We start from the raw sequence: 23,892 nt of genomic DNA on the forward strand, positions 1-23,892 counted from the left end.
GCCGCTAGGCTCCTCTCAGGGACCTAGCAATGGTTTACTCATCACCTGCTGGCATTACCAGCCTCCAGGTGCAGCAACGCACCGATTGAATATTCACCCCTCCCTTCCTCTCTCCCTCTCTTTTTCTCTCTTCTACTCCCACATATTCCCAGCTGGCCCCTCTTCCCCTTTCTGTCCTCTGTTTTCCTTTCTGTGCCCTCATGGCTCTGCTCCTGTCTGTCTGCCTCTACCCCTTTTCTCCCTCCCCTCTCCCTAAATAAACCTCCTTGATCTGTCTGTCGCATGGTGAGATTCTCCCAGGGCACTTAGCATGGGCACTCCAGGTACCCCTGTCCTCTGCCATCTGATATTTTATAAAATATTTTATAAAAAGTAATGAACATTTGCAAGTAAAATGGTTTGGGCAAAGAGATAAATACCCTGTGACACATTATAGTTTTCTCTGTGACATGTTTTTACTTTGTTTTGTTGTTTTGTTTTGTTTGTGGGAGGGGTGACACAAAAGCAACAGGAGATGAGCCTGTTTGGGGTGCATGATGTGAAATTCACAAAGAATCAATAAAAAGTAAAAAAAAAAAAAAAAAAAGCAAAAAACAAACAAAACGAAAAGAAAAGAGAGAAAGAAATTAGGATTGGACTCCAGTTATGAAGCAGGAAACAGAAAAGTTGACGAGACGAAAGGTTATGTGTTCTGAAGAACTGGGTGCATGAAATTTCAAAGCCTCCCCAAACCTAGAGTTTTCCACCCACTGTCACCAAATATGCACAGGTGTGGTATACACAGCCACCTGGGAGCAGCAGGGAGAGTGGCTGTAATCACTGTGCTTTCTTCCTGCCCTGACCCCTTACACATGTGCTATCACAAGAAACTGTGACACTTGGTCCTTGTCACATGTGTTCTCAGACACAGTGTGCCAGAGAGAGAGTCAGAGAGTCAGAAGAAAGAAGTGAGGCACTGTAACAACAGCAAAAAAAAAAAAAAAAAAGGCATGGAAAATGGAATATATTTATCACATGGTCCAGGACACACACACACACCTATTGAAATAAACTCCCATCAAGAAAGACTTATCTTGCCTGGCATGGTATCTTATGCCTGAAATTGTAGCACTTAGATGCAGAGGCAGGAAGATTGCTAGACGTTCCAGCCAGGTGCATATAGTCAGTTATATTAAAGGCTATATAGTAAAACCTTGTCTCCTAAAAACAAAGACAAAAAAAAAAAAAAAAAAAAAAAAAAAAAAAAAAAAAAAAAAAAAAAAAAAAAAAAAAAAAAAAAAAACCCACAGAGACAGATTCATCTTCTATGAATAAGTTAAATGTAAACTTTAGATTTTAAAAGGTTCTTCACTTTTATTTAAAAGTGGAGTCTCCATTGGCATAACCACTGATCAGAGACTTTCTGAGTGGTCACCTCTGGGGAGTTCTCCAGCTTGTAGATGGGGAAGCCATGAATGTCCCACAATGCACAGCAGAGCCCCACAGCAAAGAATCACCCAGTCTGAATGCAGTCACAACCAGGTGAAGGGACCCTACTTCATCTGTGAACCACGAATGACTGTGACTCGGTATCCACAGTTGGAGAAACTCAGCCTTCCCTGGGGAAGCCCTGGCTCATCAGGCTGCACAGTCGCAAAGGGAGTGAGAGACTTGGGCAGAGAGACTTGACTCTACCAGGTGGAGGAGACACTGGTCAGCTTGATCATCCAGGATACAGGGTAGGACTGGTGTGACTCTGGTGGTCAGAAAACCAACCCCCCCCCCACACACACACCTTGAGCTGGCCCTCCACAGCCCTCAGAAGCCTGTCCCAAAGTGTGATGATGTACATTGCTTGAGTCACTGAGAAGCTGACTCTGAAAGTGGGCAGTGTCCCTACTCATATCAGATCCAAGCATGTTTGTCTCATAACGCAGAGCTTTGGGGGTGGGGGTGGGGGCTGCTTGAGCTAATAATAAAAATAAATAAAATAGTTTAAAGTGAAAAGTAGCTATACAGAGACATCTGTATAGTATAAGGCTGTTGGCCTGTTTGCTAGGGCTGTTCCTCAGCTAGCCCATCTAAATTTAACCCGACTTTGCCATTGCTTGGATTCTCTCTGTCTCTGTCTCTCTCTGTGCTCTACCTCCTTGCCTACTCCCATTTTTCTTTCTGTCTTTCTCTTGGTCTTCCTGCCCCAGCCCCAGCTGACTGACAGCTCTATATTATGAAAAAGCCTCACTACTTACTCCTAGTTGGCCTTGGGGGACTCTGACCTTTTCCCTACAGCAGCTTGTGTTTTCTTTTTGGGCAAGTCAGGGAGCGACAAGCATTGACACTTCCTGTTAGACAAGCATTGACCCATCCTGCTAACCTGGCACCACCCACCCAGCAATTAAACAGCAAGAACACTGGGATCCACTTCCATAGCCAGTTGATCCAATACGTGTGGGCTACAACAGTCTCAGTTTTCCCCAAGGACTCTTCCAGGGATGGTATCCCTATCTCTACTACAGAAGGGAAGAAAATAGCAAAACAACCCGAGAGTAAAGACACCCTCAGGAGCGCCTAGAAGGTGAACCATGTGCAACAGAGAATATCATCCCACCACATAAATGCAACAGAAGATATCATCCCACGACATAAGAAGGAGAGGCCGGAAGTTCAGCCATAGGAGGCCATCCAAGGAGAGAGTTCCATCCAGAGCTTCAGCTGGCTGTCTCAGATTTCCCAGTCATATTTTCCTTGCAGTTGTGAGAACTTGATTTTATGACATCATCTCTATTTGCTGCTATTTGTTCCTGTGCCTGGAAGCCTCATCTGAGGAGCCAATAGCTTTTCCTCAAGGGGTTTCTGCTAGATATTTTGAGTGACCAATTGGATGATATTCTGCTATTTATCTACATCTTTCTACTCTTTCAACTTGGCTTACTATGTAATTGATAAATTCACTCATTCGAAACGGAAAGTACGAGCTGCGGATATGCATACACTGCTCTTACAGAGGACCTGAATTCAGTCCCCAAAGTTCACACTATCAAACCCACAGTTGCCTTTCACTGCAGATCACGGAGGATCTGACACCTTTGGCTTCCATTGTACAAATATGCACAAACACATAACCCCAGACATCCATATAAATAAAAATGGGGCTGTGTATGGTGGCACACACTCTGAATCCCAATGCTTGGGAGGCAAAGGCAGGTGGATTTCTCTGTTCCCACACTCCCACTGCTAGAGGAAAGGGACTAAACATCTTCTATACTTAAATCTGCAATCACAGGGTTAATACCTAAAGATATTTGGTATTAACCTCGGTATTTCCTTGCCTGTTTTTTCTTGTTTACAGGAAGTGTTCCGTGTTCAAGGTCATAGCTATCTTGGCAGGTCCTTCGTGGAACGTAAAACTCTTACTTTCAGAGTGTGTAAGACCTCAGGGAGGAAAGACAGGAACATCCAAGTGACATGAGATTTTCCCAAGACTTACAGGAGGAACAAAGCTTGGAAATTTGACTATCCATTTACAGATAATTTACTACATTGTGCTACATACATACTTTGAATTAAATTCTTGTAACAAAATAGAAGTTGAAAAGAATATAAATATGAAAATAAAGATATTTTTGGTCGCCGGGTGGTGGTGGCGCACACCTTTAATCCCAGCACTTGGGAGGCAGAGGCAGGCGGATTTCTGAGTTAGGGGCCAGCCTGGTCTACAGAGTGAGTTCCAGGACAGCCAGGGCTATACAGAGAAACCCTGTCTCGAAAAAACGAAACAAAAAAAATAATAATAATAAAGATATTTTTGTTAAAGAGGGTAAACAAAAAAATACCTGTTATTAGGGTGGATTTTGTATAATAAAATAAGATTTTTGTACTAAAAATGAAAGGTAAAAATCAAAGGCAATTTTTTAAACTTTAAGTCAAGTCATAAACAGCCTGAAGAAGATACACAGAGCCCGTGAGTGATAAGTCTTAATGATGTTATTATATGTTTGATGACTAAAGGTTATTAACTACTGAGGTCAAAGTTCAATATACTGGTATCAAAATTATCTTTAAATCAATAGAATTCTTCTAGGATATTTGTCTACTGTTTTATTGTTCTACTAAAATTTTTCTCATCAATATAATCAGGAAAACTGAGTCTTAACAAAATAAAGACTTATTTAAAACTTTTTTTTTTTGTTTTTGTTTTTTTTTTTTTTTAGCCCTATCAAAACGGCACATGGAAGTTTAAATTACACAATTGGTTATGTTGTTCTTCTGGGTGTTCAACAAAAAAGTTGGGAGCTCTACACCAATGAGAGTAAGGGGGTCGTTAAGGACTGCCAATGTTTTGACCCTTACCTGTCAAGATCAGCCAGGACCCTTGACACAGGATCAATAGAACACGTAGGCATATTATTTTGGATTCTGTGGATCTGTGCATATTATTTCTAATGGAAAGGGACTCCTGTGATTTGTATTCCATCATCTGCTGACTGTAAGAGACTGCACACAGCCCGTGGTGCAGTCAGTCCTGACTGGACAGAAAGCCCTGGAAATCTCCAGGTAAAGCATAAGTAGCATGTGAGTAGGCCAGCAGATGATGGGTACCTAGCCATGACAGGATGAACTCACACATCATCTGGCTTTGATTCCACCTCTGTGCTTGTGAATGCTGCCTAACCCCAGTAATAAGGGTGGTCTTCTATACTCAAGTCTACTCAGACTAAGTACAATCTTCTGGAAATATCACCATAGCTACACCAACATACAATTTTACAAGCTACCTGGGTAACTCTCAGTGCTACTAACTGACACATAAAATGTCAACTTTGGGGAGAGGATGAAGTCTGAGTGAATGGATATTGTTGATATGAACATGCCCATGTCAAGAACCCAATGCCTCAAACCCATAACAATGACAAGGCCCAAGGACAGATGTGGATACTGTGTGCAGAAAGTACTGACCACAGTTTCTTCCTCCAGGATGACTTGAGCCCAAGACTGGTCCTCTATAGATCCCTACTGAGATTAGCTGGCACACCTCCTTATCCACAGGTATATAATAAACCCAACTTCCTGTTCAGCTGTACCCACTGACTTTCTGGGCAGCTCCTGCATCTCCCTCAGAGTATATGACCCACAGATCCCTGTTTCTCTGTATTTGTTTTAGTGTTTCTTCATGTCCAGTTGCCCTAGTCAGGTCAGTCTCAAGGCCATGCAGGTCTTGGCAATCAACCATTCCACTGTATTCAAACCCCGAATACAATAGCAGCTAATTATGCCCGCAGAAAACTAGGGTCTGATTGTCACAGACTCATCTTTGAACAGCTCTCTGAGAACTGTGCCAGGTAGAAAGACCATCCAGGGCTCCTCTTGGGCACTCCCACCACCAGCTTCATGACTCGTTGAAACCCACAGCTCTTCACAGTTCAAAGTCCCAGCATGCCTCAGTGAATTAAATCTCCCAAACCACTCTCCATTCTCCAGAGCTTAATCCCTGCTATGAGGGTCTCAGACTAGAACCAAAGAGCAAAAGAGAAAGACACAACACACAGCAAGTGTGTTTCAGGCTTTATTGTAGATGAGACAGGCCTGGGGCAGCTCTTCCACCAGGAACAGGCTGCACGAGCATTGACCATCGGGGTAATTCTAGGGAGCCTGAGTTCAGGACAGACCTCAAATCTCAGAAAAGGGCTGTATGGTTGGGTCAGGAGTTAGGGCTGACAAAGCTGCAGAAGGGAGCAGGAAGGAGAGAGAACTGGGAGCCACAGTGCAGAAGGGCAGGGTGCTGTCCCTACCCAGGGCCTGCAGGATCCACAGTGTGGACAAGTCCTCCCTGTGTGTGCCAGCATGGCAGGGCCCTAATCAGTGCCCCACTGGGCTATCTTAGTAAACACAGGTCTTGGAAGGAAGCGACTACTCTTCATGTAGGCAGAGATCTTCTTCAGGCCCTGAAAATGGGGAAGGACACAGCAGAAGCTCAGGTCTGCAGCCCACTCAGAGGAGCAGCCCCATGCCAGGAACAGCATTTCTCAAAGGCTCAAGCTCTGGACCACAGTACAGCCAGCTTAGCTCTCAGCCCTGGCAAGAGAGACTTGACCCTGTGAAGGTGCTTTATACCCACTAAAGGTCACAATACAGGCTCAGAAAATACTATAACTAGCTATCACAAAGCAACCCAAGGTCCAGAGATCTCAACTGCCCCTTCTTCTTCTACAGGTAGTGATTGAGACAGTGCTGGAGTCAGCTTGGCTCTGGAGCTGTCATTCTCCCTCTCCTTTTCCCCTCCCTCCTCTTCCCCTCTTTTGCTCTCTTCCTCATCTTCTTCCTCTCCCTGTCCTCTCTCTGTCTCTCTCTGTCTCTCCCCCACCACCACCACCATGAGGCATTCTACTGGGAAGTGCTTTCTAGCTTGTATTTAGGAACAGAGGAGGGGTCTAACGAAAAAAAAAAAAAAAAAAAAAAAAAGAATGAGGAAGGCAGGCAGAACTCGGTGACTCAACAAATCCTCAGTGAAAGGAAACATCAAGAGAACAGGCCACAAAGAAAAGCTGAACAAGATTCTAACCAATTTCCTGAGAGCAGAGTTAACAATTCTTCCCACAATTCCCACGATTTCCACATATAATCTCACTACACCCTGGCTGTACCCCTCTCCACCCCTAAACAAGGACCACTCCATGTGACTGCATGTCATGTTACAAGCCACACACCAAGGTGAAGAATACAAAGACAATTCCAGAGGGTGCAAAGGCATCCACCAGGGACTATACACATGCTGGGCTAAGGTGCCACTCTGTTTCTCCAGCCACCTGCCTTGAAGCCATGCCAGCTCCTGCACAGTCCCCAAGGGTACCCAGCCTGGGCCAGAACCAGAGCCAATGAGAACTACTAGGGAAAGTGCATCTTTGGTGTGCAGTGAGCAAGATCAACAGATCGCATTTAGAAAACCCTTTGGATCTACACTAATCTGATTCCCAGATTTGTGTAGATGATCCAAGATTTTGGGTTCAACAGCTAAGAGGAGTATCAGATGCATCTCACAGACTGGGTTTCTACAGCTCTCTACTGACTTAGCCCCAAGACTGTGGCATTATGCTTGCCTTACACACACAGATTTTGAGATTTCGAAGTGATAAATATTGTGGGATACTGTTTATAGAAATCTCAAAAACAAAACAAACAAACAACAACAAAAAACCTAAGTTGTTTTTCCTTTAGTCTCAGAACTAGAAAGACATTGTGAAAGGTGTTAGGATTGAGGCCAGGAACAAACAGCTGAGGTACACATTTTACATACCAAAGTAGACCTGCCCTCTAGGTTCTCCCAGCATCCCTCAGTCCCTACCTGGCCTACCCCAACCTTTACCCTGAACTTTCTCAGAAGTTGGGCTGCCCTTCCCTTAGAGTCTCTTCCCATGTGCTTTCTCTCTTTCTCTTCCCCTTACCCTCTACCTCCTTTTCTCATTCCTTGGGATCAGTGAACTCGCCTGCCCAAGAGAGTTTTCCCAATAAACCTGCTTTTATATACTCTAATCTGGCTTGAATTGGTTCATTTCACTGGCAGAAAGATAACCTATCAAAGGGAAGTGAGAAAGAAGACAACCAAGAGGAAGCAGGATCAGAGCATCACCTCGAAGCGGGCCAGGAAGTCCTTCAGGTTTGGGAAGGCGTCCAGGCACTTGGGCTCAAACATACGGTACTGGTCAAGAATGTCATAAGCAAGGAAATCCACATAGGTGACCTGCAGGAAGCCCAGGGTGAGCGCTCTAGAATTTGGCACCTGGGAAGAATGGCGTCTCCTCTCCACCCCTCCCTTTACCTTGTCCCCTGCAAACCATGGCCGCTTGCCCAGGAACTCAGAATAGATTTTCATCTTATCAGGGATGGCCTTCAAGAATTCTGGCTTCTGCTTCTCCTGAGGCAGAGAATAGCTGTCACCACCTTTAGTCATAGGCTCCCTGGTAGAGAGGCTGCTGGCCTTGAAGGCCTGGGCTTACAAGTATCACCACCATTTTCTTAGTAGCAGATTTCATCTATCAGAGGTGATTGGAAAACAGACAGTGCTACATTGTCCTTAGATCTGTCACCCCTCGTACCTAGCTGCTGTGAGTCATACCCAGGTTTTCCTAAATATCATCATGCATGCTATGGTCTCAGAGATCCAGTGGGAACCACAGAAACAAAGGACCTAAAGACCCAGGAGAAGACAAAGTTACACTGGCCGTGTGTGTGTGTGTGTGTGTGTGTGTGTGTGTGTGTGTGTGTGCACAATTTAGATATTTGAAGAACATGCATCAGATTTGAGCAATCACTAATATTGAAAAGAAAAGGAGTCAAAGGTCTTCCAGCTGACCCTGAGCTGCCTACTAGGAAGGTGTCCTGACTTCTACTGGTGCCAACAAGAGCATGCTTGGAAAGTACTGGGTGCATGTGTGAGACCATTGTGCCGCTCCCAAGCCCCTGCATCCTATCTTCATAATATGTTTGGGGTGGGGGCGCACCCTATGCATTTGTGACAGTGTCCATCACTGAATCCAGAGTGCACGGATTGGCTGGACTCATTTGCTAGCAAGCACAGAAATCCTCCTGTTTCTTTTCCCATGGTGCTCCAAGGTACTCCCAGGTTTGTTTGTTTTTAATGTGGGGTACTGGAGATCCGTCATCAAGTCCTCATGCTTGCACATCAAAGACTTTTACCCTCTGAACCATCTCCCCAGCCACTACTTCACCTTTTGAGTCTGTGTTTTAAGAAGAAAATCGTTAGCGTGAACACTAGCTGAGATGACACATGGAAGTGGTCACAGGATAGACATGACAGGGATTTTAACTCTACATTAAATGTCTAGAAGCAGACTGTTCACTCTATAGAATTCCAACCGTATCTAGGATGGTTGGACGAGTAGTGATAGTTTCAGTGTTGATGAGATAGACCACTACGATAACACAGGTCTTTCTGCTGGTAAGATAGAAAAGCTTGGAGAATCAGTAACCCAACACAGTTCATTCACTGAAGGAGGATGCTACAGATATGAATGCAAGACTTTAATTCCTGCTGCAAACCCTGCCCGCTCCACCCACTGGCCACGTACAAAGTCGGGACTGCAGCAGACTATCATGAGTTGTATGCGAGTGTCCATGACCTGGTTCTCCAAAGTATCCACACGAATCCTCTCCTCCTCTGTCTCTCCACCTGCAGCACACACAGCACACTCAGCATCCCAAACCACACAAGCCAAGGAGATTGTCCACCATGCCCTACCCTGCAGGCAACCCCACTCACACAGGTTGTGCTTCCGGCCAAGGTAACGCAGGATGGCATTGCTCTGGGTGACCTTGTGTGACCCATCAATTAAGTAGGGCAGCTGAATGAACAAGCAGGAACAGTCAGATGGGTTATGGGGTCTCAACATCCCTTCCCTGGGTGAGGACAGACATGGGGCCTGGCACTCAGTGTGACCGTCATGGGAATCCCTCCGTGAGCACGGTGTGCACTGAATGGGAGAGCTGGGACACAGCCCATCACAGAAACACTGTGCAGCCAGCAGGGATGGAGCAGGTGAGCAGAAACACTGATCCCAAACCCCTCATCTAGACAATGAGATGAGGTGAGATCACCAGGCCTTCCCCAAACCTCCCCTTCCTTGCACCTACATTGGGAATGTCCAGGCCAAGATTGAACTTCTCACTCAGCCACTGGCTTCTGTCAAAGTTGGGAGCTGTGGTGGACAAGATAACATGAAAGGAAATCAGTGTGTCATCCACCCAAGGATTCATGAGCAAGATACCCTGGGGCAGGGGGCAGGGGGATCTGCAACATCTCACACCAAGCCACTCACAAGATGAAGCAGCGGGAATGAATAACTGGTAAGAAGGGGAGCCTGGGCCCAATGGGACCCCCAAAATGAACCTAGCTCAATTATAAATACAGGTGGGCCAGGCACTCCAGTCTCACTAGTCTCACTATTATTAATTGAGGCAAGATCTCTCAATTACATAACCAAAGCTGCCCAGAAATTGTTTGTGTAGACCTGGCTGACCTCAAACTCAGAAATCCACCTGTCTCTCTGCCTTTCTAGTGCCGGATTTAAAAGCAAGCTCCCCACATCTGGCCAGTGCATGGAAACCCAAACTGCACCCTTAAGAGGTTCCTGGAAGGGGCAGGCTCTAGCTCCAGCTGTTGGAGGTCTGCAAAGCTGAGCAAATGAGCAAAGCTGAGGAATATGGGGTGGGTACGGAAATCCCTGGGCAAGAGGGAAGCAGGTGTTTGACCAGGAAGGTGTCATTACCATCCCCCATGACATATCTCTTCTCCTCATAGCTTGAATCTGTATATTCTAGGAGCAGGCGGATGGGGTGAGTCAGCTGGGAGAGAAGGTCACAGGAGTTAGAAAAGGTAGGACCTTTACTGGATGACTTCAATCCTCTCACACTCCACAAACACAGCCACCCTGCGATGTGTACACACACACTCACACGTGCCCTCTCTCACACACCTTCAGCCTCCCAAGTCTGTGAGCTCCAGGGTGCTAAGAGGAGTATCCCTCTGCTAGAAGCAGCCCTGATCGCTCTGAATTGAGTCCTAGTCCCACCCTTCAGGGGGATCCCTCTCTCACTCCGCGGACGTCCAATATCCCAGTGTCATAGGCATGGCGCTGGTGCCTTGGTCTTCTCAGACTGGCTTCGGGTAAGCTGCGCTAGAAAATTTTAAGGAGGTGCTAAGGGAAGGTGGGTGCTAAGGTAGGTGGGGCCCTGTAAACGGTCCCGCCCTCAATGCCCAAACCCCACTCAGGCACTGCTTTTCCCTCCAATTGTCCTCAGAGACTCTGAACCCAAAGCCAAAGGGCCTCACCCACAGCCCTGGAGAGGCAGGAGCAGGCTCCTACGCAGCTTCAGGCCTTGGATTCTGATCAGGTTCACAGGAAGGGTCCCCCAGCCTCGGTCAGCAGCAGCTTAGGAGCCCCTTTAGTGCTTCCTGTCACCGCCCCCTATCGGGTGCCCAAAAATTTGAAAATGCAGCTTTCCGATCCTGGTAGAACTTGGGTTTTCACCCCTATACTGTGGAAATCTGTCTTTCAGACAGTTCCAGATCTCAACAGAAGATAAAGCAGGCTACCCCCCACGTGAAAGTTTCGTGAAAGTTTAGCTCAGCATCCATCCCCACATACAGAGCCGCCCCTTTGACAGGTGCCAGGATTTAGTAACCACCAGAGCCTTGTTAGTCACTTAGAGTCATAGGACAGTCCATGGGAAGGAAGACTCCAGGACAGGGACAATCAAAAAACAAGCATTCCCAATGTTCTCCTTTAGAAAGTGCAGAAACGTGGTCATGTGCTCATCAAGCTAGTGATCATGTAAGTCAGTCACTATTTTTGGCCATGTTTATAAGCTAAATCTAAGAACCAGATACCCAGGGCACAAGAAATCTGAGACACCACCACAGCGCAAGGTACCTGGCTGGGAGAACTTCTCATGGGTTAGCACTGTGCAGGGACCAAAGAGCCTGCAGCTGGGGTGTGCCATAGAGGGGGAGAGAATGTGTCCCAAGAGACTTACTTTCAACAACAGGATGCTGTACACATGGGATCCTGTAACACTTTGCACAGGACACAAGGAGCTCAAAGCTAGACCCTCGGCTGTCCACATCCCGGGCTCCTGACATGTGTTTGTATATGACAGGGTGGCTCAAATGACCTTTCAGGTTACCCTGGGATATATGTCCTGTAGTATAACCTTCACAAGGACAATGTCCTACCAAGAACACTGTCCCACCTGTCTACTTTCTTCCTTGTCAGCAAAACAGTCCTTCAAAACCAAGAGGCTTGTGGTTAATCAGCCTGAGGATGACATCACCTTGTTTACAGAAACTTATCAGATATAATGAAAAACAAATGACAGAAGAGGAGACTAAAATGAGTTGACAAGTCAAAGGGCAAGGCTGCTGCTCTGCAGAAAGTACATTTGGGGATTAAATCATCCTTTACTAGGATGATGGGATATGAAGCCAGCAAATCATGTTACCCACATAGGAGGTGTGCAGTGAGGGTGCAGGGGACAACAGAGGCCATCTTATCCTGGGACATTAGAGAAGCCACATGTTCTGCAGGTCTCAGTGAGGATGCAAGCAAAGAGACCATGCCACTGGGGCTCACAGTGCCTGTGGCAAATGCCGCCTTAGCATTTGGACATGTCCACCTTCCCACTTCAGGATCTCAGAATGTCCATGCTCAGAAAGTAACCAGAGGCCTTAATGCTCAGAGTTAAGCTTGCAAACAGAGACCATGCTATTCGTACATGCATGAAACTTCCTGGTTCCATGAGCTCCTATGATTTAGATCTTTAATCACTTGCTATTCTAAGGGTCTCAGAAAAATGAAATTTATGAATGCAGCTGAAAACTGAGTTTTAAATGCTATGACCAATTATAACAATAACTTTGACAGATAGTAAAAGAACATTAAAACAGTTTTTAGTTGTACCATAGTGTTCATCCAATTTGTTTCCTCCTTTATTAAACAGTCAGTTCCTAGCACAGAGGTCCCATGGATAAGAAGGCCCTTCCTGTTGACTGAACTGACTGGTAAAGACCACAGGTTTGGTGGGAACGACAGGGAGATAATTTACAAGTATGAATGAGGTACACTAGCTTATTTTCATGCACTATGGGATCTAGAGAAGGGCCGTGGAAGAAAGGAGAAGGAATCCATGCTGTCCAGGACAAGGACTCAGAGGGCCTGGGAAGGGAGCCAGAGTCCTGGAGCCCTTCAGAGGACAGAATAGCTCTGCAGACAGGGATAAGGGCTAGGACAGCAAGTCCTCAGTGCAGGGGCCCCAGAGTCCAAGAGCATCATCCCTTTGAATGAGAGAGGTCCCTGAAAGGCATCAGGAACAGTGGGGACTGGGGACATGGAGAGATCTGAAGCTAGAAGTCACAACCAGTGCTGTCCTGGAGAATTTAATCCCAGTGTTGACCACTGATCCTCTGGATGTCTGTGTGACTGTCACAAGTTCACAGTGCAGCCAGCCCTAGTGTCTTAAAAGGACACTGTGCAGGAAAATCTAAATGTGTTGGAAGAAAATTGGCTTATAATCTGTAGTAACATCTGAGATGGTTTCCATAATTCCTTCTAGGCCCAATGGGTGACATTCAAATGGTCTATGCAAATTCACAGAATTCTACAAATAATGACTTCTAAATTTTTAAAGCACCACAGAAGTGCCAACAAACAAAGTGTTCTCTCCCTAATGGAAACTCTAAAAGTCTCTCACATGCTGACTGTCTAGAGGAATTTAGGAAATAGAGAAGCTACATAATTGAAGAGGAATTTTAATCCAGCAACCTGGTTACTCTTGCTGGAGTATAGATACACCCTTAGTATACCCCTTTAATCCCAAACAATGCTGTCTAATTGATGGACAGACAAAGTAATGAATCAGAGAAAGATTTGACGGGATAGAATATGCTCAACTCTCATGAGAACACAGGAAAGAGGAGCCATTTAATAGAGAACAGGAAGAGGCAAGGGAGTTGAGTTGAAGTCAGTTCAGTCAGTTTAGTGCAGGTCAGTTGAGTTAAATCAGTGCAGTTTGGGGTAGTTTGGTTTAGTCAGTTGGATGTGAATGCAATGGTGTGGAATTGAGTTTGTGATTTCATGCAGTTCAATGCAGGTCAGCAGAGGCAGTTGAAGCCAGAGAATAAAAAGGAGCCAGAAAATAAGAACAGATTGCCAGAGTTAGACTGAGGCCAAGCAAAGAAATTCAGTGAGAAGCTGAAAAAAGTCAGTTTGAATCAGTCATCTTGGAGAGGAGTTTAGGTAGAACAGTTGAGTTGAACCAGTGAGCCAGAGTTCAGAAAGAACTAGAAAGGGTGAGCTTATTCAGCAGTAAGCCTCTGAGGTGACAATTACATTAGACAAATAAAAGTTACTTTTACAAATAATATTTTCTCATATCTGTAAGGAATAAGGAAATGAACATTATACATGTCCCAGACATGCCCAGCTCAGAACTGATCTTGCCCACGCCCTTATAATAGCAAGAACTGGGTTAAGAACTGGCTTTACAACCAGAATAAGAGAGTCTGTACTCCCTGTCACCAACCAGCAGAGATGGGAATTGAATCTTCAGGTGTGCTTTCATTGGAAAACAGGAAAAATCTGTTTTCATAACTTGTCTCCACCCAGTAGGTTTTTATAGAGTTAGATAGTAGCTTTGGGGAAGTAACCATGTGGCGTGGATAAGACCCCGTCTATAAGCCTCATGCCTTGTATTTTCTCTCATTCTCCAGACATTGTATTCCAAGCTCTTTTTAAAATGCCAAGTCTAATAAGTATCTGCCTGCATCAGCCCTGTACCTTCTAGACATCACTTGGGCTAAAGAATTAACTCAGAGCAAAAGCCATGGACCAGGCATTATCTATAGATTCCACTCTACAATATGAAGCACACGTGCCCCATCCCTCTCCCATCCAGGTATCCCCACTACTAGTTATCAGACTTCTATCTATAAAAATCTGCTTAATATAAAAGACATCCTGCCACTGTCCATGCAGTCGATCATCAGCTCAGCTTCTTTTGGGAAAGAAAAATTTCCAGAATAGTTGTGCACACCAGAGTACATCATATGCAAAAGTACATAGTTAATGCTGAAATAAATAAAGAGCAGACAGGAAAGCCAGGCAGACTTCTCTAAAGCCTTTGAGGTGAGAGAACCAGGAATTGAGAAAAGACAGATCAAAGCTAAAGAAACACTCTTGCTTTCATTACATCAGAGGCAATTTCAAGAACTGCCATAACCTTCTATGAGGTCTGAACACCCACCAGCACGCTATGAAAACAGCACATTCTCTGGCACATGAGATACTAGTGATAGTGTCTCAGTTGCCAGGAAGATGCAGATGTAGTTGAGCTAACATCTGTGGAGAGTGGATGATACCCTATGTGCAAGTTGTAGATACATCAAGACAGACAATAAGCTAGAGAGTCAAACAGTAAGAGACAGGAACCAAGGAAGGAAAGAAAAGAGAAGGGAGGAAGAAGGAGGGAGGGGGAACTGAAAGAAGAGAAAGAGGGATGGAGAAAGATGAAGGGAAATAGAAAAGCTTTATTTAAACATATTAACATTTCAAGATGGGAGAAAAGCAGCCAAGTTTAATGTAAAAAGTTCGTCTGAAAAAACATACTAAGAAGAAAAATACTCAGACTTTCTCTAAGATTCATGAACACCCATAATCCTATCTCAAAGCATCTACAACATTGATAGAGCATTATTCCAACAAGACAAATAGAAAACCAAACACAGAGGTAAGAGGGGTGGGAGACTGCTGGCCTAGCATGCACAACCCCCTGGGTTCCATCCCAGCACCCAGAAACCAAGCAGAGAGGAGCTCACCTAATCTCATCTCTCAGAAGGGGGAGGCTGGGAGACCAATTAGGCCAAGGCTATCCTCAGCTATCCAGTGAGTTTAAGGCTAGCTACCTGAAACATGAGGCCCTGCTTCACCTGCAAGAAAGTAGATATGATAAACTCATAAGTATTAGAAGAAAAGAGGCTTAAAAATCCGCACAAATGGTTTCAAAGCTAAGCATGCACTTCTTGCATGTGCATATGTTAACGCTACAATGAACTGTATCTAATGCAAACACAACAAAATGTAGATTGAACTATTAAAGCCCAAATGAAGCAATGATGCATAATAAGTAGGGTAACATAAGATATTTGGTTTTCATGAACTAGCTGGATGGTATTTCAAAACCTCCCCAAACTAGTAAGTTTGACAACCAGTTGTCATGAACTGCTCAGGCCTGGCATACATGTCCACCTGGGAGGCAGAATGATGGTGAAGGCTATAAGTTTCTGTTCCTTCCAAGTCTGATTTCCCACCAGGCATCACAGAGAGAATATGGTATCTTGGTTGTAATTGCTTCCGTGCCCAGTCATGGCAATACAAAAAGAGAGAAAGATGGGGTGGAGAGGGAAGAGAAGAGTATGTAGACATGACAGCTGAGGAGCACAGGGGAGACTAAACCCTGTGCAAACTGTTTCATGCACTCTGGGGGTCACAGTACAGACTTGGACACTCAGCAATCTTGCACAATTTGTCCAACCATAACACTTGTCAGAAGGGAACCTGAGATCCAGAAGGCTTAAGTAATTTCCTTCTCACACAGCTAGTCAGTAGGCCAGTCAGACTGGCTTTGTGGGGCCATTCTGTGAGGTTCCTGACCCCACGCCTCCGGTCTTCTTGCAGGAAACACTCTATTCTTCTCCGTTTTCATCAACATGTTCCTGGTTCAGAGCTGAGCTCTTTCTAGCCTAGGTTTGCATACAACCTAGACTTCCAGCAAGACAAAGGAGTCCAAAAGGTCAGGCGACATAGAAGAGATCTTACCCAAAGACCTACCAAAGACAGGATGAAATAGGACACTGGGGACTAGAGTGGGGGAGGGAAGGTCCAGGAAGAAAGCCTCATCAGGCTTGTAATCAAGAGAGTCCAAGTTCCCCCATGTGGTGCCTGACACCAATCTCACTGTGACAAAGTTGACCTCATCTCCAGGCCTGATAAGGGACCAGGCTGGATAACACCCTCGTAGGTTACTGACCTTCTACCAGGATGGTAAGTGTCATAGAGTTTAAAAGATTTCAAAGATATTCATGACTTCCTGTCCTCCAAAATCCAGGTGTGCCCAGCCTCAAGTGCAATCCTCAACAGTTCCCTCCTGCCCCTCTCCTTCCTCTCTCCCCACAGCCATGCTAGATCTTGCACAATCCCCAAGGCCATTAGCCTGGACCAGAACCAGTGCTGATGAGAACTAGTGTGTAACTTGATGGGTATAAGGCAGAAAAATAGATTCCAGGCTGAATGTTTCTATAATATCTCCAACTCTAAAATATCTAATAAAGTAGGTTGTGTGAGTGTCAAAAAATAATTAGTGACCCACGTGACAAAAAAGTCAGACTTGGCTCCCCAGAACCCAGGAAGTACCACATACACATCGGAGTCTGAGATCTCTGTCTTTCTCTGTCTGTCTTGTCTCTCTCTCTCTCTCTCTCTCTCTCTCTCTCTCTCTCTCTCTCTCTCTCTCTCTCTCTCTCCCCTACCCTCATGATGAATATTTGTCTATCTATCTCCCTGAACCTGACATCATGCCTCATCCAGAGGACTGTGGTGTGAAAATAAGAATCTGTCCCATTTCACAGAGAATCTGTGTGCTACAGCGGAATGTACGTGATAGTCAGGTGTCTGTTACTTAGACAAAGTAGAAGAGGAAGTCAGTCCAAATGAGGAAATATTTATTCTGCCTCATGGTCTCAGAACTTTCAGTTCATGATCTCTTGGCTCCATGATGGGGGAGAGCATTTACTGCAAGGAGACAGTGCTGGAGAAAAGCTGCTCACCACATGGTGTGAGGAATCCAAGAGATGAAAGAGAAAGGTTATAATATACCCCTCAGCCATGCCCACCCCTAACATCTACTTCCTCCTACTAGGGTCGCCCCCTTGGATTTCCACCACCTCTCAATAGCCTTTTATTAATCCACAACTACACCACAGCATTGGTAAGTCTCAGATTCATGTTCCCATCACCCCAACTCTGAACACAATTACACGGGGACCATGCCTGTATTCAAAAGCCATTGAAAGACAGCTCAGATCCATGCTCTAACTGGAAATGATGGGTAAAATGAAACTGCCATACCAAAGGATGTTCAAGGTGTAGTCCTTGAGAAAGGACACCCAGGCACTTTCTTTGACCCCATAATCACAGCCTGGGAGTTCAGTGCTTCTTAGTGGAGGTTCTGATTAGAAAGGGTTCTCTGATGATCATCTGTGTCTGTGAACATTTATTAGTGACATCATTGTGAGAAAAATATCTGACATAGACAACATGTGAAAAGAGAGGGTTTTTAAAAATAAGTTGTGTGACTTTACCTGTTTGTTAGTTGTTTGTTTGTTCGTAGGAGGCCTAGGTGAACACTTGTGGCAGTCAGAGAGTAACTTGCAGGAGTCCTGGGTACTGACCTCAAGTCATCAGGCTTGGAAGCAAGTGCCTTTATCCACTGCACCACATTGCTGAACACATGAGGGCTACTTTGGTTCATGGATTCAGAGGGATTTCAGTTCATCTTTTCAGGGAAGATATGGCAGCAAGAGCAGCTCCCTTCCTTATACCTTGTTCCTGGGAAGCAATGGCTATCCCTCAGTATCTGTAACATCTTCAGTTTTCAGAGAGGACCTCCACACACTTCTGTTTCTCCTGAAACCAAAAACAGCTGTCATCATCCTCATGCACAAGCTCCCTGGCAGAGGGGATGTCCTGGCAGGGCTGTGCAGGCCCCAGCTGGGCAGCGTGAGCAGCTGCCTTCCTGTCCCTGGGCTTGGGTTATGGTAGAAGCTTCAAGTTAACGAATCAGCATTGGCTGGACTTCAGGTGCAGCTGATGTCTACAGATGTGATGGGAACCCAGATAGGAATACAGTACTGTCAGGCTGCCGTGGCAGTGCACATCTGTAACACCAGAACTTATTTGTTAATTTTTAGAACTTGTAGTTTATCTGTCTAGACAACCCCTCCCCTTTGCCTTTTAAAGTCTCAGTTGAATCTGCTATTACCATGATGTGACTTGGTACTTTCTCTGACCTCCTTCAACAGATCATGGGGAGTTCATAATGATCCTGAAGCCCAACTACAAAAATGTTTTGGAAAACTTGGCCTAGCAGTAGAGATACTTGCTGCTCTTGTAGAGGACCAGAGTTTGGTTCTCAGCACCCATATGGGATGCCTCAAAATTACCTGTAACCCCTGTTCCAGGAGATCCAAGCACTAGAGCACCTGAAAGGATGTGTGCATGTCCTCATCCAGAGGAACACTGAAACACACATTTAAAAGTCTTTAAAAATTAATTTAATTTTAAACTCTGAAGAAAGAACAAGAGCAAGAACAACACCAACAACCACTGTCCCTGTGTGTACACTGATTGCATCCTGCAAGGGACAGGCTGAAGAGGCAAGACACTGAAATTGCTCCTAGATTAAGAGCTTTACCCAGTAAAATTACGGGAGAATGAAATAAGAATCTGAGGAGATTTCTAGAAAGCCGAGGAGTAACTGAGGCTGAAAGGAGGGAAGGAGCCCAGGCAGTGGTGGCACACGACTTTAATCCCAGGACTTGGAAGGCAGAGGCAAATGGATCTCTGAGTTTGAAAGCAGCCTGCAAGGACTGCAAAGCTAATAATGTTTCAGAATTGCCTCTTCGGAAAACTGGCTGACTTGATTGAAGCAGAAAACACAGAGTTCAAAAACGCTTACGTAGAATTTCAGAATCAAGGGTTCAGTGATAATCCATCCTGGAGTTCTGGTTCTCACTGATTGAGCCTGTCTAACCCAGAAGTGCACAGTTAGCTAGCTCTCTTCTGGCATCTGAAGGCACTAGTAACCTGTGGGAAGCCATGGCAAGGCCTTACTCTCACCCTTGGCTCTCCTATCTACTATTCTTCTTTCTGCTTACCTTCCATGATTCACTTGTCAGTTCTCAGAACTTCAAACAAGGTCACATAGCAACCCACCTTAGTAACCCTTCCTCCTGATCTCTAGATTTAGCCAACATCCTGCTAGATAGATGTTTTTAGAACCCCTGGTAATGGAAAGGCTCGGTGAGAATAATTTAGTTAGACACCACAGCTGCAGCTAGCTTCCTCCACCTGCAAAGCCCACTTTCCTTTACTACTCCTCCCCATATCCTGTTTTCAGAGTATAGAACCTGTGTGAACAATAAAATCTTTGCCAGCTTGATCAGACTTTTTGACTGCTGTGCCTCCTTATTTTCTCGAGCATCTCAGTCCTCTCCACAGAGTCTAAGAGTCCCACTTGATTGTCCAGCTGGCCTGGACAAGTGGCACCCATTGTGGGGCTCTGAGACCCCCAGAGGAGACCATCACCCCACCTCCCAGTGGCATCGGAGCCGGCATTCAGGACTCTGGGAGTTCCCCGAGGCTGAGAAGGGCATTTGGTGAGTAATCAGGTGGTGCATTATATAGACATGGGTCAGAATATTTCTCAGCAAGATTTTTATTCATTTCAGGGCTTAAGGATTCCCTTGAGACCTGGGTAGCCAGGGTTGAAGAGAAAAACTTAAAGGGATTTTTTTATTTTTCTGGTTTACCTTTGTCCCTGGTTCCCCCAAGAAGGAACTATTAATCAAAAGAAGTAGAAGAGAGTTGGTGATTGTTTACGAGATTATTATAAGATCTTTGGCCCAGAAAAGGTCCCTGTTACAGCTTTTAGTTACTGGAATCTCATTCATGACCTATTAAAGACTCACAATAATTGGCCTGATGTTCAAAATGTCATTGAAGAGGGAGAGAGGGCCCTATGTCAGAGTTTGTGCCTCCCTCCGAATCCCTTGTTCTCAACCACCCTCTCAAAATTCAGGCCCCCCACTTATAGAAATTTCTCAAAAGGTACCTTCAACTTTGCCCACTAAAACCATTAAAGCCACCCCTCTTTATCCCTCTTTGATTGGTCTTGAGGATGAAGGCAGAGAGGAACCCCTTGATCTGGGAGACTCAGCCGCCCTTGATGAGGAGGCTGCTCGATATCCCAATCCGGACTAGGCCCCTCTCGAGAAAACTGTGGCTCTTTCAACTTCCCAAAATTCCAAGCCACTCTCTAGTCAACTTCTCCCCCCTTTCTATCTCCCGCCGCCCTATCTGTCTTCTCTTGATCAAGTGTTTCTACCACACACACACACACACACACACCCAATCCTGCAGGCATGCTCCACAGCTACTGCCGACCTGAGTGTCCTCACAGATTTGGTCCATAATCACCAGGAACAACTTTCACTTTTAAAAACTCTTCCTGACTTGGATAAACAATTAGCAGATCTCTCCCTCCCCCAAGGCCAACAATATTCCTTTCATGATAAGCCCCAGTCCCTTAAGAAGAAAACTGGAAAGGCCCCTCACACTGCCTAGCTTTTCCACTTTCACTTAGCAGCAGCGTGTCTGTTCCCCAAGAAGCAGGTGATAAGCCATCTTCTAGTGAGGCTCACCCTCGTAATCCTAACCCCAATGGGACTATTAGTGAGGAGGAAGATGACAGGGATCCTGTGGCTGCAGCTGCCCCGGAGAGACCAACCCTAGACCAAGATACCCTTGTGTACTCTTCTTAATTTGTCAATTCTGGAAAAACTTAAATCAGCCACCTCTAAGTATGGTCCAACGGCCCCCTTTACCTTAGCCTTACTGGAGGCCTCTATTGAGGCTTGGTTAACTCCAAATGAATTTTTTTCAGCTGGCTCATGATGCACTAGAGGGAGGAGATTATGTATTATGGAAGGCTGAATTTCAAGAAGCAGCTTGTAACCTGGCCCTTTGTATCGCCAAAAACCCTGATACCCGTGATTGGACAGCTGCCAAACTTATGGGAGAACCACCTTACAATTCACCCGATGCCCAGAGACTTTATACACCTGGTCTCTTGGCTCAGGTTCACCAAGCAGCAGTGGGAGCTTGGAGGAGCATTGACTAATATCAGACAGGGTCCTGAGGAACCTTATAGTAGTTTTGTTAGCCGCTTAGAGGAGACAGCTCACCGCCTCCTCAGGCCTCAGGAAGACAGTAGCCCCTTTATTATCATTGAGCATTGTCTTTCCGTTGTCTTCATCAAACACATAGATGGCATCCTTATATGCTACGACTGTTTGCTGCACCGGGCACCCACAAATTGTTGCAGGGTGGGAGGCACCACCAGCAATGCACAGTTTCGAAGGGTCCAAAGTTGAGCGTCAGGTACTTGACACTGTCTGAGCAGCTGTGGTCAAAGTCCATGCTCAAAGCCACTTTGGAGAGCACTCTCCTGTCAAGGCCCGGGCCCAATGGAGCCTCCAGAACCTCCAGAGCCCTCCATCCCGGGTTCAATCTGAATAGGCCACCAGGTTGCAGAATTCACGGCCACTGCCTGGGCCGAGTCAAAGAACCACACTTCCCAGCCAGGAGCCTCAAGCCCCAGCTGAGGATGTGCTTCTTCCACAGAAAATGCTCCCCCCAAGAATGATGATCCTGCTGCTGCTGCTGATCCTGTTTCCGACCAACTTGCTTATCAAACTGACACGGCCATTGACTCACATCCATCATCCCTTTGCAGCAAACTTCTCAAAGAAATCTCGCATAAAACTTCCTCTGTCACCACAGGACCTAATCCAGTTTTGGTCTCTCACCAACCTGCTCCACCTTCCAACTCTCAACCTCCTCCTCCTCCTCCTCCCGCTTCTCCTTCACAGGATCATGCCGTGCCAGAGTCGACTCCCTCGTTAACAACAGTTTCTCCTCATTCTTCTTCACACCTTGTCTTTTCCCTTGTAGAACAGACATTTGCTGCAATCAATGATTCTCCAGAGTCGACTCCCTCGTTAACAACAGTTTCTCCTCATTCTTCTTCACACCTTGTCTTTTCCCTTGTAGAACAGACATTTGCTGCAATCAATGATTCTCGCCCAGAGCTCATGCAAGAGTGCTGGCCTTGTTATTATTCTTCCCCTCTTTTCTATGAAGGAATTGCTATCCCCCATAATAATTTTACTCTCTCCACAGAACATAGGTCCTGCTGTTGGCAACATTCCTGCTTTAAAAGATTTTCTTTGGAGATGGTCTCAGGATCTGGTACCTACATCACCTCTCCCGGAAACAAGCTGCCTCCTACCTTTGCTTATATAATCAGACTCAAACCTCTTTTAACTTTACAGGTGACTTTTTACCTTATCCTTCTTGAGGATACATGGTAGCCTTGCTCCTCTGGACTCACTCCATGCATACACCTTACTACCTTTATGGCTTCAAAAGATCCTTTGTACAGGTTCTCCTGCAGTTAGCCTATTACTCCTCAGATGACTTTTTCCACTTATGGAACCAAGAGGAGCGCCTTTCCTAGACCTCACCCTCAAGACACGATAAAGTTCTCCTCCGACAAAAGGGAGAGCCCATCATTACAGTGACTGTTGCAGTCACCTTGGGGCTAGGGGGCGGTGGGCATTGGGACTGGAATTTCCTCCCTTGTCCTCTCCTACGGCTACTATTCTGAGCCTAGTGCCACCATTGATCAAGATGTTAGAGAGCGACAGCAGAGCATCGAAGCCCTTAGTGAGTCACTTTCCTCTCTAGCTAAAGTTGTCCTCTAGAATAGACGAGGCCTAGATCTCTTACTCCTTCAACAGGAAGGACACTGCACCACTTTAAAGGAAGAGTCCTGCTTCTTTGCAGATAAATCAGGGGTGGTAAAAGAGCATGCATAGAGTTCGAGAGGGCTTAGGGAAAAGATAGAGAAAAAAAAAAAGAGCGAGAACTGGTATAAGAACTGGTTCTCTACCTCGCCTTGGCTTTCTACCTCGCTCCTTTCTGTCCTTGGACCTTTCATTGGCCTTCTCTTGCTCTTTTGGCCCCTGGGCCTTCTCTCGCCTTACTATCTTCATAAAGACCCAGGTAGATAACCTGGCGGCCAAGCCACTCCAGGTCCATTACCTAAAATTGGACTCTGATGATCAACTCACTCCAGAAGTTATCAAGCGCCAGCCCAATGCTGTGCTTTAAAGTTCAACACCCCCCCCCCAAAATTCCCTAGAGCGGCTTCCTTTGTGGGACGTCCTACCATTGATTCTCCTCTCTAAAGGGGGATGCTGGAGGGTGAGAGACAAAGTACTGCAGGGATACCTCTTTCTTTGCGCTCAAAGACGGGATCCTGAGAAGCATGCTTGATTGCATACGGGTTGGCATAGGTCACTCTTCCCTTGAAAAAGAGCCTGGGAGGCTGGGACTCGGCCTCCCCAACCAAGGAGTACTTAGCCCTTCAGTGCAACACCCAAAACTCAGAGGGATCAGGCCTCTACTTCCCCCTCCATGCTTTCAGTGCTCTATTATACAGGGAAGG

The 23,892-nt window shown here is 45.7% G+C and overlaps 1 protein-coding gene across 1 annotated transcript; it reads right to left on the reverse strand.

The window, feature by feature from the left end:
- Positions 1–5,526: 5,526 nt before the first annotated feature.
- On the reverse strand, positions 5,527–22,343 carry LOC117706591 (glutathione S-transferase Mu 3). Its single transcript, XM_034499447.3, has 9 exons — positions 22,194–22,343; positions 21,566–21,676; positions 10,260–10,335; positions 9,625–9,689; positions 9,254–9,335; positions 9,063–9,163; positions 7,793–7,888; positions 7,604–7,714; positions 5,527–5,921 (listed from the first exon to the last, which is right to left on the reverse strand). The coding sequence occupies exons 1-9, from the start codon at positions 22,341–22,343 to the stop codon at positions 5,832–5,834; spliced, it is 882 nt and encodes a 293-aa protein (XP_034355338.3). The 3' UTR covers positions 5,527–5,831.
- Between the last annotated feature and the right edge of the window lie 1,549 nt (positions 22,344–23,892).

The sequence above is a fragment of the Arvicanthis niloticus genome, chromosome 4 (genome assembly GCF_011762505.2).
Source record: "Arvicanthis niloticus isolate mArvNil1 chromosome 4, mArvNil1.pat.X, whole genome shotgun sequence".
Classification (NCBI taxonomy): domain Eukaryota; kingdom Metazoa; phylum Chordata; class Mammalia; order Rodentia; family Muridae; genus Arvicanthis; species Arvicanthis niloticus.